This window comes from Mustela nivalis (assembly GCF_964662115.1).
Source record: "Mustela nivalis genome assembly, chromosome: 11".
Taxonomy (NCBI): Eukaryota; Metazoa; Chordata; class Mammalia; order Carnivora; family Mustelidae; genus Mustela; species Mustela nivalis.
In genome coordinates, this window is record NC_139030.1 from 48,715,399 (window position 1) to 48,735,888 (window position 20,490).

Consider the following 20,490-nt stretch of genomic DNA (forward strand, 5'->3'; position numbering starts at 1 on the left):
CAAAACACCTCTATCCTTCCTGCCCAGGGAATGTCAAGTTGACTGTTAAGGTTGGGACAATGGCAAGTGTTCAGCACATATAATCGCAGTAAGGATCTGCTGACTGATTACTGTTGACATTACCTAGTTCAATCTGATTCATCACTTGGGCAGGAACCAAGAGATGTTGTAAAAGGGCAGGAGGTTACTTTAGGAGGAGAAAAACAAAGTTTCAAGCTATGTTTGGATAAGAATCCTTGTTGCCCCTGAGATCTTTTTCTAGCAATTGTCTTGTTCCTGGGGTTCACCCTGTCTGGAAGCAGGCAGTGGGGGCTTGGTTATTTGTGCTTCAGATCTGGAAGTTTCTCCCAAGATGGAAGAAGTGGGATGCAGAGATTACTAGGGACCAGAGATCTGGCTGCACAGAAGCAAGCTCAGAGGAGTCAATGGAGACAAAGTCTATTTAAACATGCACACGCATGTGCGTGCACACACACACACTCACATAGCCCTTCTAAGCTGCCTCACATTTACCACCCTATGAAATTTTTGAACAGGTAGTCTGTACACAAACACATGTTAAAAAACAGAAAGAAAAAAATATACCCAAATAGATGATCTCTTATCAAAAGTACTATCTTGCTAATCAGAAGCCACAACTTAATTCTGCTCTTTGGGAGATTATGTGGTCTCAGTAAATAAACTGTGAAAAGTAAATGATTTGTAAAAATCAAAGCACATATACAAATCATCCCAGACACCATTTCTCATTTTCTGACATAGTACTGCATACAATACTGGTTTTGGTCCTGCATTCTTACATCGTTTTGAATGATCACCAGACCATTAATTTTAAAAATCAGTTGCTTTGTCTGTTCTAGTAATTGCCTGGACTTGTTTTTGTACTTTGGAAAAGGCAAAAAGACCAACCCTGAGTTGGGTGGAATCATTTTTGGAATAATGGTGGGTGGCTGTTCACATCTGGATTAGGTATAAAACGATAACATTATGATGATGAACGCAACAGAGCCTCATCTGCATATAAATAGACCTAATCAGAAATGCAAATTGCAATCAGGCAAAATTTTTAAAGGCTGTGTGATTGTACAGATAAGGAAAGGTTAACACTTGCATTGTTAAAGTAGTGAGCCCACCCAGAGTCTTCCTCTGAGAGAGAAATGTTTTCAGAGAGTATAAATCTCTTAATCTGCAACCCAGCCAGGAAAGAGCTCCCTGATTGCTTCTTTTTCGGTAACCAGAAGCTTAAGCAGCCAAACAGCAGCCCGATTCCGATGAAAAACAAACAACCAAACCTCTTGCACAAACCTCTTATGAATACATACAATAGAAAATATACTAGCATTTAAATGCCCTCCAAATGGACCTCTTTCAGCACAGTGTCCCATTGAGATGGAAATCGGGATGGAGAGAAGGTCTTTTAACTGATTTACTTTTCTGATATTTTTTTAGTGCTGCTCTGAGTAGATATGAAAATATAATACTCACTTTTTCATCCCCAAATTTTCCTGAATATTTGAGAAAGAGTCAAACAAACAAAATGACCAGATGTGATTATATAATTAAAAAGAAAACCCTAGTATGTAAACACATTACTTAATCCAAAATTGCATTTTAGTCCTCTGGTGCAAAACACAATAAAGGAGTATTTCAGAAAAATCAAAGTACTGAAAATATATGTAATGGTTACAACACGTCCTATTTTCTTGGGATATGCTGTCTTTCAGGAGCATCCATCCTCTTTCCTCCTCCACTCCCCCTGTTTTCCCAGAAAAGAAATACATTTTATAATCAGGCTTTCTCTGGTTTGGCCAGAAATTGTTCACTATTTATTATTCCTCTTAACCAGCCTCTTTCACAAAGAACTAATGAGCCAAGAGCGCCATCTTGTGTCCTACCTTGGAATCTTAAAAAGCGTTTTCACAGGATGCATGTCAAAGAGGGGAGGGTCTCCATCCCCCAGTTCAATAGCTGTGATCCCCAAGGACCAGACGTCACACCGAGCGTCATAGGAAGAGTCATACTGCTGCTCACAAGCAATGACCTATCAGACAAAAGCAAAACACATCAACCCCACTGCCACCTCCGATGTCCTAAAAGACCCATGGACTATCCTAGCCCCCTCTTAGTTCTTTTGGTTATTCTGATATTGAATCCCAGTGATAGCAAGGGATGTGTCATCTAGATGTTATTTGTATGTGCCTGATTTGTCAGCTCGATGTTCATTAACTTTATAAAATATTTCAATACAATAAGCATGCATTGAGCCCTCTAGCAAGCACAGTGCAAGAGGAGGCATGGTTCATACCTCGCTGAGCCTGCTCTGACATCCCTTAAGGAAAGTCTTTGTCTGCCTTCACCTTATTACCAGCTGCTGAATTAACAGCAAGGAACAGTTGTTTGCAAAGATGCTTGTTTCCTGCACAAAATCTCCAGGAGTGTGGCCAATTGAGCAGAAAGATGTTTGGAAGACTGGAAGACTGATGTCGTTAACATAAAATAGGAACCACTCCCTTCCATCCCTTTTCTCTAAGAATACCTGCCCTTTCCACAAACCCCAGCAACTGGTTTGTAGTTCAGTAGCACCAGCTGTATCTGTTACTGGGCTGACTGTGTACAAGAGCAGCAGAACCAGAAATGTCCCTGGGCTTGTCCCTGGTTTGGGGAGCATGGAACCCTGTGAGGAAACCTCTTTCTATCAACCTTTTGAGTTAGACAGGAAAAGCCCCTCCACTGAGACTTGGGGCTGTCACAGTGGGACTGGAAGAAAGCTGGGGTAGACCAGAAAATGTTGAAGAACCAGGTGTCCCTATTTGACCCCAAGTCTATCTCCTCAACCAAGGATGACCCTTGGCTACAGGCAGGTAGGAAATTTTGTACTGCTCTAAATGGCCTATGTGGCAGACAAGTGACATCACTGAAGAGCCCTGTGGGGCCAGAGTGACAGGCCTGCCTGCCCTGTTAGGCCCCTGGAAGGTATTTGGCTTTGATTCTGAGTAAGATGAGCCAACCAGCTCTGAAGAACAGAGTGACAGATTCTGCTTTCACGTTAGCAGATCTCTGTGGCTGTTATGCTGAGGATACATTAAAATGGGACAGGAGTAGAGGAAGCAAAACCAATTTAAAATGCTACCACAAGAATCCAAACTACAGACAGTGAGAAATAATCAGACTGATTACATAATTTTGAAGGCAGAGCAAACTAGATTTGCTGACTGGGGCTCATGAGAAAGAGGAGTTGAAGACGAGTCCACAGTTTTTGACATGAGCAGTTCCAGAATAGAACTGGTATTTGATGAGATGGGGAAGACAGGAGGAGAAGCAGCTTCAGGTTAAAAGGCAGGAGCTCTGCTGCGGACCTGTTAAGTCTGAGATGTCGGTGAGACTTCGGATGGAGAAGTTAATTTTAGCAGGGTGAGTCTTATACCTGACTAATGACCTGAAGAACAAACATGTGTTGTTTTAAGCCTCACATGTGCAATATTACAATGGTAGTGACAGAAAACTATTATATCTCTTCTTAGTCAGACCCATTTAATTGGCCTTGCAATGCCAAATAATGCCTACCGTCTCACCTGAGACCTGGTGCTTTTGCTTTTATCATTGCCCTCTACGCTTCTCTTCTGGTTTCTGAACCGAAGTAGCTCTTTTCATGTTCTTGCATCCCTGGCCTGAACCCAGCCCTCTCTTCTGAATAGACTAACTGCCATAGAATATTCTGCCATTTTAAAATGTGATTTCTAAGTGTGCATTCAAACTAAAGTTCAAATAACTCCAACTTCAGAAGCAGAAGCCATTTCGCAGTCTCCCCAAACCTCCCTTCCATATCCCAATCAGGTGAGAAACACTGCTATTTTTAAAGATCTCCAGAGAAGGCTATTCACCACCTTCCCTTTCAGAAATGACATTTCTAAACATGTGGAACAAACATAATTTTAGACCTATCAATCAGCAAACAGCTCACCATTCTTACATGTTCCTAAGAGGGAAAGAAAAATAAGACTGTCCTTCTCCAGCAAAAGCTACATCCAACTAAAATTTAAAGTGAACCTATAAGTAAATGACAAACCATGTCCACTCTAAATGTCCTAAGACAATATGAACTAGCATGTCCAATAAAGGACACGAGCTCCAAATGCTTGGGATATTAGAGGGAGACCATGCCTGGGGAAGTAAGACAACAAAAAGTGTCTAGTGCCCAAAGCCCACACTTTATGGGAGGAAATTCAAATCAACTTCCAGCCATCTTAGATGTGACACAGAAGACAAGTCCAAGAACCCATCCAAATGTGAGAATGGAGATATCCTAATGCTTCACAAGTGCAGTCATAAAATATTCAAAATATTTATCTGGTCTCAACTTCTCTTTACAGACAGATCTTATCTTCGGTTCTGTCTGACTAATAGTATCTTTTGGCCAAATTCTCCTCCCGAAACTTAGTTTATAATTCAACAAAGAAATTCTTTAAGATCAGCCTTCCAAAGAGGTTTACAGAAAATTTTGCTACTAAAATAATTCACAGATAATTACTGAGTACCCATGAGTCAGGCATGGTACCAGGTCCTAGAGAGGGAAAGCTAAGTTCACACATGTAATATTCACAATTTAATTCCACATTGTGAATTTAAATTCACAATTTAATCTTCATAATCTTCTGTGAGGTAGGTGCTATCCTCACTTTGCATAGGTGTGGAGATTAAAGCATAGCACAGTTAAATAGCTTACCCATGGCCCACAGCTAGTCTTTGTCACAGCCAGAATTTGAATCCAGGAAGAGAAGAGACAAGTAAACAAAACATTATAATATGATAAGTGTTCTACACAATAAAGTTTATGTTCAAAGAATGGCTGAATTATCAGCTGCTGCACTCATATTTTGAATAAATTAACCAGGTTTCTTGAGATTTTTGTCACTTAAACTCCCATCTCCTTGGAAGGAGTCTCTTTCAGGAGCAATCTTTCACAGAAGTAAAAGACCCCTTATGTAAGCTACATGTGGGATTCATAGACACACCCTAAGAGGATGCACCACAGCTGGGGTCAGCACATCTTGGACCTGGATTCCTTCTCTATCCAACACCAAAATCTACAACCATTTCTTAAGGAGAAGTAACCCCATTCTCCTCAGCACAGTATTCTCCTTATTTCTAGGTAAAATAAAGCTGAGTTAAGAATGCTTAGATGGTCAATTGGTCTTTGGTTCCCTTGCCCAAAGGAGAAGGCAACCTTTCAAAGAGCTCTCTGAATCAGATGTTCTGCTACTCTCCTAAGAAAAGGACACTGGCAACAGCAAATAAGTATACTGTGCTGAGACCAAGTTTCCCAGGTTCTGTAAGTCATGTTTAACATGAGGGGTAGAGAGAAACAGAGTGAGATGGCATGGACTCAGGCCCAGGACCCCAAACACCTCATTCTCTTGTATCTCTCCACCTCACTTCACTACCACCACCCCAAGGAGGAGATGTGCCCAAGGCAAGTGTACACATACATTCCTTGACCTCAAGTCTTTGCTTCAATCATAAGAGTATAAATGATGTTGGTGGCAGTGGAATAGGGAGGACGGAATAGGTATAAGAAAGAGCTCAAGAGAAGACCTGCAGGATTGGTCTTCCCTTGGAGAGGGATTTAATATGGGAGGTTAGGGAAAGGGACACATCCAGAAAGACTGACATCTTGATCCTGGGTGATCAGGAGAATGATGGTGCCGTCAGGGATGTCGGGAAGAGAAGTCATTTTGGCAGGCAGTATGACAAGTTCAAATTGGGTCTGAGTTCTACCCCTCACCGGATATAGAAAAATAGCTTGCACTCTTGGGAACTCACTTTTTTCCACATAAATGCAGTGAGAAAACCGAAATTCTCTTAAGATCAGAAGCAGACTATATACTAAAGGGTAATGATAAAATACATGTTTTCAGTGACTACATGAAGTTTTATGTTACAGTAAATATATCTTACATCTCAGAACTCTATAGATGTAAATCCTCCTATTGTTAGTTGCCAACAAAACTCCTCAAAATTTGTAGTTTTAATACAGTTATAAGTACCAGAAGCAGATACCAGGTTGTTTATCATAAACTTTAACAAATTTGTGTGTCTATCTTAATCCAGTGTTGTGAATAGAAACCTGCTAATAAATGTCAATTTTATAAAGTATGGATTCTCCAAAGTTGATTTTAAAGTCCCATAGCATGTTGGAGGTTGATGTGAAGAGGATGTGCCTTCTGCAGTGTCCCATGAGACAATGTATATGAACAGTTACAAATGTTTAGTGTACCCAGCAAAGGCTAAGAGCATAGCATTAAATGATTCAAAACAGAGACAGAGTCCTAGTACAGTACTTGCTAGTGGCCTAATGACTCCAAGATTAAAATATTCTCCTTTTGAGGTGCCTGGATGGCTCAGTCAATTAAGCATCTGCCTTCGGCTCAGGTCATGATCCTGATCCTCAGATCAAATCCCAATCAGGCTCCCTGCTCAGCAGGGAATCTGCTTTTCCCTCTCCCTCTGCCTACTGCTCCCTCTACTTGTTTTCTCTCTCTCTCTCTGTCAAATAAATAAATGAAATCTTTAAAATCATAATAATAAAATAAAATATTAACTCTCTGACTCTTGAGAAGTTTCAGAGGTACATAAATTTACATAATTCTGCATAGCTGCCTTTAAAAACCCAAGTCTCTGGCATATCAGTGTTTATATGGTTTCTGAGTTTTATTATTTTTTTAAGATTTTATTTATTGATTTGACAGAGAGATCACAAGTAGGCATAGAAGCAAGCAGAGAGAAAGAGAGATGGGGAAGCAGGCTCCCTGCTGAGCAGAGAGCCCAATGCAGGGCTCGATCCTAGGACCCTGAGATCATGACCTGAGCCAAAGGCAGAGGCTTAACCCACTGAGCCACCCAGGTACCCCTGTTTCTGAGTTTTAATAAATAGTTTTAACCACTTGGTGCTAATCTACATTATTAACCTCATCATTTTTTTTATGTTTTAAAGGGGCCAGAGCCTTGATGATCTCAGTAAAGCTACCCCTTAAGTGAACAGAAGTAACCCACAGTAAGGATTATGTCTTATCTTTCTTTCCTTTCTGTCCACATCAATTTGTGGCATACTTCAGGGAAGCTGTGTTGAAAAATCTTCAGACTGGAATCTGAATGCAATTCAGAAAGTCTGGACTCCATTATTTACTAGCTGAGTGCCTTTGAGCAAGTCCCTTGAAAACTCTGAGCTGAGGCTTCTTGAGTTATAGGGCTCTCACTTTCTATCTATAAAAGAGAAAGGTGGGAAGGAATGATCTCTGCTATCCCTTCCAGCTCATATACTCTTACAGCTTTATGCTTTCTAAATAAGTGATTTTGGGGTTGATCTCAAACAGAGGTTAACCTCTCCATGCAAATTAGCTAGAGCAAACAGGTTATTCTGGAGTGTGAGCCAGAAGGCTGGAACCTTAAAGACTTCATTGTCAATATTTTGTAAAAGGTCTTAAAGTCTATGAAAAGATGCTGGTTGCTATGATAATGCCTGTTAGGAAAGATGAGCTTCAACATCAGAACAATGGTTTGGATGCCGGTTAATGGAGTATGTTCCTACCTTGAAATGTGAACTTATGGCTTTTCTGGTACCCTTAGACTACACTGATGCTTATTTTAAGATGAGGAAAAGCACTTACGCTTGGATTACTAACAATATCTATGCGTTAGCAGCCACAGTGCTCAATGGCAATAGCTATTGAAATGGGCTACTGAATAGCTACTGAAATGGGCTTGAGCCTCCCAAATGTCAGTCATTACTTCCTTGGCTGCCAAAAACTTCTCTTTCTAGAAGAACATGAGAACAAGAAATCAGTTTTCACTAACAGTTTAGCTCTACCAGTCTTTAGAGCAAAGGCTAGCAGTCAAACATCTTTGTTAGGGCAGTTCTCTTTAGCCTTCTTCAGGTTAATGTATTCCAAAGTTCCAGACCCTCTAAATGTCCCTTGTCATTCCTTCCCACCCCACAGAGGGAGGACCTTCTCCCTTCTCCCAAAGAAGTTCAGGGCTAAAACAGCACCCACAACTTGATAACACAACTGCTTTGACAAATATCATCTCCTGGTCCACCAATGGGCATGGTCAGTAGATTTCTGTTGAGGATAGGTGACCCTTTCCTCAGTTACCAGGGGAATGGAAGAGAAAAAACAACTCTTAGTTGCTCTTGGATTGTAGAAAAATTTGTACCTTTGGCTGGTGAAAGAAAATCCAGAGCCAGGCACTTTCATCTTGGTTTTCCCAATCCCTTACTAGATTACATTGGCAAATTACCTCAACTCCTTGCACCTCTTCTTCCCATGCAAACCAAGCAACTGCTTTCTCTGGGCCTTGTTTTGATGTACTGATTATGAAAATGCTGGTTACCCAGCTTTTTCTATGGTATCAAAATTAATTAGAGATATCACTGTGTCACTGATGTATGCGTAATACTTATTTACTTATTTAACCCTTTTTGCATTTTCTAAAGTGTCTAGAGGGAACATGAATTCTTTCTACAACAAAAAGCAAATATTGTCTCTTTTTTGTCTTGAAAACCTAAATAAGTACTGAAAAGTTTGCCTTAATTTTCAAGGACATCTTTCATTCCTCTAGAGTATTTGTTGGCTATTGGGATTTTTCATCAATAAGTTGGCAGGTTAAAGGTAGTATCTTGGTCATGAAACCAGGTTCCCATGAGATTAACACAAGAAGAATTAAACAAATTCCCTTTCCAACAATAACCCTTTCTATGTAAGCACAAGGCTACAGGTAGTACTTTCACTTCCTTAGGCCATCACGATCCCATGAAATGCTCCATGATTATAGTCTCATTTCAGCCTCAACCAAGAGTAGGGCTTGCTGATAAAGCTCTGAAGATAGAATTAAAATCCACTTTCTATCTCTTGCAAAAAGACTTGGGCTATAGGAACCTGAGGGAACAAAACAGTCTCTCCTCATCTCAAGGTCTTCATTATCTAAGAAAAACACCTGTATTAGATTAGATGTAAAGGGGATAAAAGACAGTAACATATGAGCTCCTGCATTCAGAAAACCTAGATTTCTCTGACAAGATATTTAACTTAAACCATTTATCAAATTATATATCAAAGAGCTGTTGGACTGAAATCTCTTTCAATAATGTGACTTTAACCAATACTTTCAAGCAAGTAGTATTATAGGAGCACCATCTAATATAAGGAAAAATATTTTTTACTCATAAAAAACAGCTCATCAAACTTAAAAAATAATAGATGTCACTCGGACACTCGCATTTTCCCACTAATATTTTTAAATGTCATTAAAAATGCAGTTAGGTTTGCCTTATATGTTCTGATTTCTTACCTTACTAGAATTGATGGTGTGATACAAAATTGTAATCAAAGCTCAAGATTAAAATTTCACTCAAGTACGCAGGCAAAATGCTGTTATTTCAAGAGCTAAATTCAGCTCTAAAATCGGCAAGGCAAATAGACCTTGAGCTATTAATCCTTGGCCGACCTTGAACCCAAAAATGCAGTCAACACACTGCCAAATAAGATGGGCTGAGAGGTGCACGGGCAAATAGGATTCCTCATTTTGCTTTTGCAATTTATGTAGCATAATCGGTATATGTTATTGATCCTAAACATTTCTGAAACAGAACTTTTCTTGAATTGGAAATTTCAGTTAAAAATATTTCAATGGCAAATATTATTCACCAGATTTACATACAAACATCTTAAAGTGTTAGAAGCTGAGATACTGAATAAACATATGAAGTCTCTTCCTTTTGATGAAATATAACTTCAAGGAAGGATACATTTGAGATTTGCTTGATTTTTTTTTTTTTTGTAAAGGGGATGTGGATTAAGATCTGAAATTGATAGGATTGGTTGGGTTTTCTTTTGGTGGGGGTTCTTTCATAAAACTCAAGGCTAGAATTGAAACTATATTTTATATATTGATAAACTGCCAAAAATAATTTAAATTATTTTTAAACTATCCTTATGAAAATCAGAAAGGTCTCGAATTAAAATATAATGTTTACAAGACTTTTCTCAGGATTGCTAACATTCAACTTTGCCTTTAGAGAAATAAAACAAGGTTCAAATTAATGCCTGCGCAATACCAATTTCCCACCATGGTAGTAGAGGTTAGAGGTGAACTGGTTTTGGATTTGAGGCCAGGCTGACTTTGCACTTAAATTCCCCAAAGCCCCAGGAATGTGTCATTTATTCTTATTTATGTGATAAGCCCCATATCCATCTCAGGACCAAAATTCACAGAACTCCTTTGTGAAAGGTAAATTAGTGTGCCCATATTGTTCTATGCACCCTTAGTATGCAAAATGTTCTGAATCCATATAAGGACACAGTGAGGAGATGGTATCTATGAACCAGGAACCTAGCAGGCCCCACCAGATACTGAATCTGCAGACATGCTGATCTTGGACTTCCAGCCTCTAGAACTGTGAGAAATAAATATCTGTTGTTTAATTAAAAAAAAAAAAAAGGCTCTAAATGAACACATTTGCTTGGAAACCCAGTATAATCCCACTGTCCTCCCCCGTTGCAGCAGCTTTCCCTACCAGAAATGGATGCTAGAAGGGATCTTAGGATCTAGATTTTGTCCAGAGTTACACAGCTGGTTTGTGGCCATACCAGGAGCAAGATCCATGGTCCCCCCACTTCCCTCCTGAGAGGCATCTCCTGGGAATTCTTTTTTTTTTTTTTTTTAAGATGCCATTTATTTATTTGACAGAGAGAAATCACAAGTAGTCAGAGAGGCAGGCAGAGAGAGAGGGAAGCAGGCTCCCTGCTGAGCAGAGAGCCCGATGCGGGACTCGATCCCAGGACCCTGAGATCATGACCTGAGCCGAAGGCAGCGGCTTAACCCACTGAGCCACCCAGGCGCCCCTCTCCTGGGAATTCTTATCAAACAGGGAACATTAGGTCATTGCCAAAGAGATTTCATGTACCATAAACCATAGCCACAGTAACTTCCATACCTGGGAGCATGTAAGCACACCCTCCACTTTAAGCAGATGGATTTACTGCTGCCTCTCACTTCCTTGCTGCCCCTGCCCTTTGCCAGCTAATGTTCCATTTCTACCAGGGTTCAGTTAAGGAAAGAATGAATAGCAGTTCTACAATTCAGGGCATTTTACAGCTTGTTAGGTCAGGTTTTATTACCCCAATGAAGAAACAGATTCAGAAAGGTTAAGAAACGTGCCCAAAGTCACACAGCTAGTAGGTAATAGAATTGAAGCATGAGCCCACAATAAGAAACTAATAGGGATCTGGGGCACCTGGGTTGCTCAGTGGGTTAATTAAGCCTTTGCCTTTGGCTCAGGTCATGATCTCAGGGTCCTGAGATCGAGCCCCACATCGAGCTCTCTGATCAGCAGGGAGACTGCTTCCCCCTCTCTCTCTGCCTGCCTCTCCCCCTACTTGTGGTCTCTCTCTCTGTGTCGAGTAAATGAATAAAATCTTAAAAAAAAAAAAAAAAAGAAAAAGAAAGAAAGAAAGAAAAGAAACTAATGGGGGGGTAGAGATTTTCTCCACTATAACAGAACTGCAGAAATGGAAAGGAAGCAAATCAAATAAAATATCTGAATGCTCCAACATAGGCATACCCCTTTATTTGCAAGTTGTCTCCGGATTCTGTCCTCTCACAGGCTGATGTCACCATGCAAACCAGGATGCCCTTGGTAATGTCATACATTCCTACCAGGGAGTCATTTCCTTTAACCTTCTAAAACTAAAGAAGGTGTGGAAAAAACCTGGGACGTAATAGAACACTACAAATACTAGTCTCCCCACACCACACCTGCTCCTGCCTCACCCCCACCCCAAGGCTCCTGCCTCACCCCCACCCCTTTCCTGAGGCTGAATACCCTCCTCCCTTTGCTTTCTCAGTGACCATCAGGCAAAAGACCAAATGCAAGGTTTGGCCTAGGCATGAATTCCCTTTCATGGGACTGAACCCCTGGGCCCTGGGCCCTGGGTAGGGCAGTGGAGGCCCTGATGGAAGGGTAGCCACCAGGTAATTTGGGACTCAGAGCTCTGGAAGAACCAAGGCCAGGTCTGACATTCCATCAGCAAGTACTTTTGCCGCTGTGGGAACAGTTCGGCCCTTCTCACCTTCCCAGGGAGGGGTGGGAGGACAGCCTTGAAAGCTCCAATTATTCACAGAGGCCCTTATTTTGATACTACTTGCTCATCACTGAGTGTGGGATGGCGGGAGGAGAGGAGATAAAAGGCCTCTGCTCTGGCCCTCACATGCTTCTGCACATCTGGGAGCTGAAGCCTCAGATGGAGTTCTATATTTAGACCCACCGAGGAGGGTGACAACATGTCACCACCACCTCCAGGGCCAGCCCCCCACCTCTGCACTAACATATGACACATGACTCAACTTCCCTGCAGAGCTCCAGCTGAGAGAGGACCTCTTGCTGAAGCTGAGGTTAAAGGCTGGGGCTGCACTCAATTATTTTACCCTTACCCTGGGCCCTTCACCCACCAGAGCCCCAAGTACCTGGATTGTGCTTCAGAGCCCTTCAAGGCAGAACCACTGTGGGAATGCAGGTAGGGTCAGCCCAGAACAAGAAGGAAAGGAATCCCACTATTTCTTAGAAGCTGACATAAGAGTCTGGAGGAAATCAGGGAAGACAAATGGGTACAGAATCTCAGGAATGAATATCTTAAGGGAAGACACCCAAGTCTTCCAGTCAGTGATCTGGGTGCTAAACCCCTCACTTGAATCTCCTGAGAAAACAAGCCCTGCATTTCTTTCAGAGATAGGGCTGGCACATGGGATCCCAATAATCCCCAGTCATTTAAAAAAAGTCAGGTAAAAATGGACTCTGATGTTCTCACCATTTATGCCACTTCTCCCATACTGAGAGCTTAGAGAGATCCTGCCTTCATCATCAGAGGAACACCAGAGCCATGGAATATGTGAGCTAGAAGAAGTTTTTCTCCCAAAAACCTGTAAATCTTCTCTGAGAAACAGAAGAGAGCTTGGAGGCAGAAACTACCCAAGCCAATCTCTTCTTCTTACAGATGAGACCAAGTTAGGGAGGGCCAGGTTCAGACAATACACACCACCATTTTAAAAAATACTTACTATGCCAGGGACTGCACAAAACATGTTCAGTGCATCATTTGATTTTGTCCTTTGAAGATGTTTTTTTTTTTTTCCTTCTCATTTTACCTCTTTAACTTCTCCCCACCTTACTAATCACAAATATTCAGGAACTTGCCTAAGGTCCACGGTTAGGTGGGTAAGCAGGATCTACAATCTGCTCCCAGGTCTGACTCCAAAATGTGTGCTCTTAACTTTTCTCCCCAAACTGAAGCCATATTAAAATAACTAAGCCACAATCGCTTTCTAAAAATGAGTGGCAGGACTAAAACTAAAATCCAAATCTCCTAAATTCTCTTCTGAAGAACTTTGTCATTTTGTTTTTTCAGATCCTTCCCTTGGGGATTAATCACATTGGCTTCTAGCATCATGTTGAATTATTACATTTTCCTCAACATATTAGGAAGGATCATTCTTATCTAAAGTAATTATAAAACTGACAATGTTTAAATCTTATCTCGTACACTGGTGGTCACAAACGGTTTACGCTAGTATAGTGGTTAAGGACTCTGGAGCTAAATAGCTGGGTTCAAAACCTGGTGACATCATAATACCTTGTCCAAGGACAAGAAGAGTCTTTCTGTGACTTACTTAATCCAAACCACTGGACTAGTAATAGCACTGAAATTATGGAGTTATTGTGAGGATTATAAAAGAATTCATTCATATAAAGCACTTAGTGCCCAAAAAATGTCTGCACCCCTATGTTTACTACAGCATTATTTACAATAGCCAAGATACAAAGCAATACAAGCGTCCTTCAATAGGTGAATGGATAAAGAAGAATGTGGTCTTTATATACAATGGAATATCACATAGCCATAAAAAAGAATGAGAGATTGTGACAACACAGATGGACCTACGGGGCATTATGCTAAGAGAGAGAAAGACAAATACCATATGATTTCACTTACACATGGAATCTAAAACACAAAACAAAAGAACAAACAAAGCAGAAAGAACACCATAAATACAGACAACAAACTGGTGGTTGACAGAGGGGAGAGGGATGGCGTGATGAGCAGAATAAGTAAAGGGGAATGGGAGGTACAGGCTTCCCAGCTATGGAATGAATAAGGCATGGGGATGAAAGGTACAGCACAGGGAATATACAGTCAATGGTATTTTAGTAGCATTTTATAGTGACAGATGATAGTTACACTTATGGTGAGGATAGCATAACAGAGTTGCTGAATTACTATATTGTACTCCTGAAATTAAAGTAACATTGTGTATCAATTACACTTCAATAAAAAAAATAAGTAAATAATAAAAAATCATTTTCTAACAAAAATAAAAAGTAATGCACTTAATACCTGGTATATAGTAAGCACTCAATAAATGCTAACTCTTATTTGGGGACCAAATCCATTAACTAGAGCTTAGGAAGCGAAATGCTAATAATGACAATACTATTTCAGTTCTATAGTGTTTTTATGGCTTTCTGAGCCCTTCAACACAAAATATCTCGTTTGTCATCTCTAGTCCTGGCAGTACTAAAGGAAATCACATTATCGTATCATTTAGCTAGGAAAAGCATAATTAATGAAGGCAAGAGTGGTACAAAAAGCCTGTGATATTTCTGCATTGGTGTCAGCTTGTTGTTATGGCAACCGTCCCCTGTCAAGACCCTTTTTCAGGCAGAGACCCAGTTTTGGAGCCGTCATAGCACATCTGTTTCTCTGCTCAGCTGATTAGCTCTTGTTTGCAACAACGAGCAGATGGAAGTAAAAACAAAAAAAAAAATATTTTTCTGAAAAGAAGCAAATAAATAAAGCAAAGACTTTATCCACAAGTCTGCTTTCTAATACAGAAACAGATCTTTAGTTGTTTTAGGAAGATGCCAAGTAAACTGGATCCTTAATATATGGGCTACTTCTCTCACTGGTGGGACTGTAAAGTGTAGTCAACTATAAATTACTGGTGATAGGTCCTTCATGTGTGTGTGTCTTTTTAAAACGATGGTCTCATGCTCCAGTTTCAGAATACTATTCCACTACATCTCTGTGCGTCTTTGTTGTATGAGCTATCTCAGCACACATTCTCCACACTGAACACACTTTGTGAACACACTAAAGTGAAAGAGTACAGGGCTAGTGGGTTGGGAAACCTGAATTCTGGGACAAAGACTGCTCTGAACTGGCACAGAGAATAGCCTCTCTCTGCCTTAGTTTATTCATCTGTCAAATGGGACTTGCATTCCATGCTGTCTGTAAGGCCAAGCAGTTCAGGACTTACTAGGTATGTGGATTTGGGCATGACTTCTTTGAGCCTCACGTTCCTCAGTGGTAAAATGGAGAAAATAACATCTACTAGAGAGAGCTGTTGAAGTGAAATCATGTATTAAGCATCCCTAAGCTAGTTCCTGATACATTAATGCACCCTCAGCAAGTGAAAGTCCCCTGCCCATCATACATTGCTTAGCAGGTACAATATTTAAACTATCTGACACCCAGCTGGCTCATGGCACTGGAGCTGGTCCTTGAGGTCCCTTACTTGACAGATACGACCTACAGTGGCTGAACCATTAGAAGATCTGGGGTGTTCAAAGGAAAGAGATAGGCACCTCTGGTGGCCAAGGAGAATTCAAGGGACTCTGGATGCCAGCCATTTACCATCCAGAATGGAAGTATTTCAATAATTTACCAATCAGCATGGCCACACACATGCATATCAGTTAACACCAAGGCATTATTCTAACATAGTCTACAAATGTCCCCAATAATAATGATACTTTGATCTTTTTTCTTGAGTTTCAGTCACTTACAAACATTCAGTTTAATTCTTTGCTACATGTGACAGTGGGAAGGGAAGATGAAGGATCAATTTCTCCAACCCCCATCATCACCGTCAATATCCATAAAGTAGGCTTATATCCCATTTTGCTATAGACCAGGATATTATGAGGCATGAATCTGATGCAAATACTAGCAGAGCAATACCAATACTGACAGTGGACATGGGTTGTATTGGAAATCTTCTAGTTCAGTGGGTCACAAAATATAGATCCTAGTCACCATTACCGACCTACCCCTAACACTCAGTATCCCTAGGCACTTAGCCTGCCAGAACCTTGTATTCCTTATTTATAAAGTCACATACTCATGTCTAACTGGCAACCTCACAGATAGTTGTGAGCACTTAAAAAAATATTTGTAAAAGTTATACAGAAATATGAGATATTATTATGCCTTTTATTATAGGAAAATGGCTGTCAGTATCAGATAAAGGGCCACTATCTAAAATCTACAAAATCTATAAAGAACTTACCAAACTCAACACCCAAAGAACAAATAATCCAATCAAGAAATGGCCAGAGGACATGAACAGACATTTCTGCAAAGAAGACATCCAGATGGCCAACAGACACATGAAAAAGTGTTCCATATCACTCGGCATCAGGGAAATACAAATCAAAACTACAATGAGATACTACCTTACACCAGTCAGAATGGCTAAAATGAACAAGTCAGGAAACAACAGATGCTGGCAAGGATGTGCAGAAAGGGGAACCCTCCCTTCTACACTGTTGGTGGGAATGCAAGCTGGTGCAACCACTCTGGAAAACAGCATGGAGGTTCCTCAAAAAGTTGAAAATAGAGCTATGACCCAGCAAGTGCACTACTGGGTAATTACCCTAAAGATACAAATGTAGTGATCCGAAGGGGCACATGCACCTGAATGCTTATAGCAGCAATGTCCACAATAGCCAAACTATGGAAAGAACCTAGATGTCCATCAACAGATGAATGGATAAAGAAGATGTGGCATATAGGGGTGCCTGGGTGGCTCAGTGGGTTAAGCCTCTGCCTTCAGCTCAGGTCACGATCTCGGGGTCCTGGGATCAAGTTCCACATCAGGCTCTCTGCTCCGCAGGGAGCCTGCTTCCTCCTCTCTCTCTCTCTCTGCTTGCCTCTCTGCCCACTTGTGATCTCTCTCTGTCAAATAAATAAAATCTTTAAAAAAAAAAAAAAGGAGATGTGGCGCATATATATATATATATATATATATATATATATATATATACACACACACACACAATGGAATAATATGCAGCTATCAAAAAATGAAATCTTGCCATTTGCAACGACATGGATGTAACTAGAGGGTATTATGCTAAGCTAAATAAGTCAATCCGAGAAAGAAAATTATCATATGATCTCTCTGATATGAGGAATTTGAGAGGCAGGGTGGGGGTTCATGGGAGAAAAGGAGGGAAAAACATGAAACAAGATGGGAGTGGGGAGGGAGGCAAAGCATAAGAGACTCTTAATCTCAGGAAAAAAAACTGATTGTTGCTGGGGGTGTGGGGGAGAGAAATTATGTGGCTGGGTTATGGACATTGGGGAGGATATGTACTATGGTGAGTGCTGTGAATTGTATAAAACTGAGGATTCACAGACCTGTACCCCTGAAGCAAATAATACATTTTATGTTAATAAAATTTTAAAAAATGAAATTGGCTCTCAGGAGACAGTAGAGGAGAAAAGAAACAATAAACATGGCTAATATAAATATCTAAGACATAGGCTAAAGTAAGAGGCAGGAGACCAGAGCTCAACGTAAACAGAGGTTTGAGGGAGGTAACCTGTGTCACATATCTTAGGAGATAATTAAAAATGCTCGGCTAGAGATCAGGTAGGACAGAACAAAATTCTGAAGGTGCTGGGTACCCAGGTAGGAAGGCAATCTGCTATGCTTAGTACATCCAGAAAGAACTGTGTTTGCCTTAAACACCTGAGGCTGTGAGAGAATGGTGTGTGTGTGTGTGTGTGTGAGAGCAAGAGTGTGTGTGTACAAACAGCCAAAGCTGGGCTCTCTAAGCTAGCTCCTCTAACATGCAGACCTGTAGATTCCAAATGACTGTCTGATTACCTTGGAAACTTGAATTATTTACTAGAGAGGAGGAGTATTAAGTATTTGGAGGGTTGTTATGGGTTGAGTTGTATCCTCCCCCCCACCCCCAAAAAAAATGTTGAAGTGCTAACCCCCGGAACCTCAGAATGAAAACTTATTTGGAAATAGGGTTGCTACAGATATAATTAGTTGAGTTAAGGTAAAGTTATACTGGAGCATGGTGGGCAACTAATCCAATATGATGGACGTCCTTATGATAAGACAGCCCTGTTAAGGCAGAGGCACAGAGGGAGAGTGTAGACACTGGAGCTGTGCAGCCACAGGTCAAAGACCACCAGCAAACCAGGAGAAGCTAGGAAGAAGAGAAAAAGGATCTTGGAAGCTTCAGAGGCAGCACCGCCCTGCTGATGCCCTGATTTTGGACTTCTAGCTTCCAGAACTGGTAGATAATAAATTTCTCTTGTTTTAAGCCACAAAGTTTGTTCTATTTTTGCTATGGCATCCCTAGAAAATGAATACAGAGCTGACAGCGTTGGACCTCCAGGACAGAAGAGAACCTTCTTTACCTGCTTCAACACAAGATCAGCCTCATGGAAGTTAAGGAGGGTATCTGTTTGTACCAAGGGTACTTTAACTGGTGGCTACTGGAATGCTGGAGCCACTACTGCTTAGGCAAGGTTGTTCCCAAGTCAGTTTCTAACTACAAAGACGTGCAGGTTGCAGGGGGAAGTCTGGATTTTTGATGGCTTCACTTAGCTGCTAAGTCAACAAACTCTGCAACTACCTACTTCTGTTCTTACACAAGAAACTAAATTTCCTATTGGTTAATTCATTTTGCTCAGGGTAATCTGTTAAATATATAGTTTCTATGCTGAATGTTTTCTTTCCTTCTTATCTTCCCTGACATAGTATGAAGTACTAGCACACGAAGGACACCCCTAGAATTTTTCTTATTCTATATTGCTGAGTTGATACTGCTTTTACCCAGTATTTTTCAACTTTAGTCATATCCAGATGAGGCAGAGAGAGGGAATAAATGGAGAGTGCTGATAATCTGTGAGTCAATGCCTGCCACAGCCTTGAGCTGCCCCAGTGAACTGTACGTTTGGACTGCTCATCAACATTTGATTGTGCTATGGTCACATTCCATTAGCTACCTGGTTTGTAGTATAGCCTATTTGAACTAAATATTGAAGTTACTCTAGCTGGTGAAATAAAAATGGAAATAAAATTGGGAAAAGAATAATTGGGTCCCATTTCTTAAAAATAATGGTTCAAGGATCTTTCAGCTGCATTTTCAAAGTAAAAGCACTGGTCACCTGTAATTTCATCCCACTGGTATTGGCACTGCATGCATTGTCATGTTTAATCTGAACAGCACTTATTCACACTAGAGAAGTGAATGCATATTAAGATCAATATACTATGTAGGCTGTCATATGAAGACAATGTTCATTTGAACCTCTGCTGATTATACTTTCAAGATCTGCTCTTGACCCAAAGCTTTGCTCACCAGGGAGGATATAAATGTTTGTAGAATCCACCTGACAAATGGAAGATTGTTCCTGTGGACATTTTTACAGAGAGTTATGAAGCAAAAAGCAGCTTTGTAGGAAAGAGTAATTCTCCATTTAGAAAATAAAAACATGAGGATTGTGTGGGCTTAAGTTTCAAGAACCATAGCCTGGGACTGACAGCATACCCGGGCAGAAGCAGGCATCCTGAGAGAATCTTTGAGGCAGGCATGAGCCATCAGGCACTTGCGGCTGAAAGGCACTGTCAAGGTCTCCATGCGGCCATCTGCCTACTCCTCAACTTAACCACTCTAGCAGGTAGGATGCTATGCTGGCTTTTCCCTGCTAAGAACACAACCAGTTCCAGACAATCTGGACAACAGAAGCTCACCACAGATCACTATACTGTCCCCTCTAGAAACATTCCCAAATATTTTATTCAACCTGGATGAAACTGAAAAGTCACAAACACCTCATGAGAAATGTAGAAAGTCAAGGGCAGGTTTCTCTTATTTACATTTTGTGATTCTGGAAACACTAGCTTGCTGTGGGTTAGAACAAAAACACCATCTTCTATGTTATGTCATCCTAAATATGAGCTGAGTGGCCTCCATTATGCTTTAATAACAGATCAATCAAAATCTACAGAAAAATTTGTTGATACCAATAGTTGTAAAGCCTCCTCAAACTATCCTCCAAATTCATCTTCTCCTCTGGCTTCTTTTTTAACCAATATATTCATTTATCCAAGAGATGCTCACTGAGCACCTAGTGTATCAAGCACTATGTTGAGAGGTGGACATCGCAGAACCCTGCCAACAATTATAACAGGATGATCACAGTGTGCTAATGGGGGCTCTAAAGGCTGCAACAGAAACAGGGATAGGAGCCTCAGCTAGGGATTAAGGAAGGTTTTATACAAGGACAGAGGCATTTGTGCTAACACTTTATAAAGAGGAATGCTTCATGGTTCTGAGGGTTACTCTAGAAG

General features: G+C 40.7%; 1 protein-coding gene and 1 long non-coding RNA gene across 3 annotated transcripts in view; one reads left to right on the forward strand and one right to left on the reverse strand.

Moving 5' to 3' along the window:
* Positions 1-20,490, reverse strand: part of LOC309843632 (myosin-IIIb-like) — a gene marked incomplete at its 3' end in the record, with an annotated part of 134,241 nt that overhangs the window by 80,094 nt on the left and 33,657 nt on the right. The window contains exon 7 of one of the 2 annotated variants that reach the window (XM_082689222.1): positions 1,896-2,041. In XM_082689222.1, the coding sequence (XP_082545348.1) occupies positions 1,896-2,041 (146 nt within the window). Of the gene's footprint in view, positions 1-1,891; positions 2,042-20,490 lie in introns of those variants that run through there. The other variant, XM_082689223.1, reaches the window with a different exon arrangement.
* Positions 3,272-17,102, forward strand: LOC309843853. The gene is made up of 2 exons (XR_014300375.1): positions 3,272-3,411; positions 16,332-17,102. It is a non-coding gene; the product is annotated as an uncharacterized lncRNA (long non-coding RNA).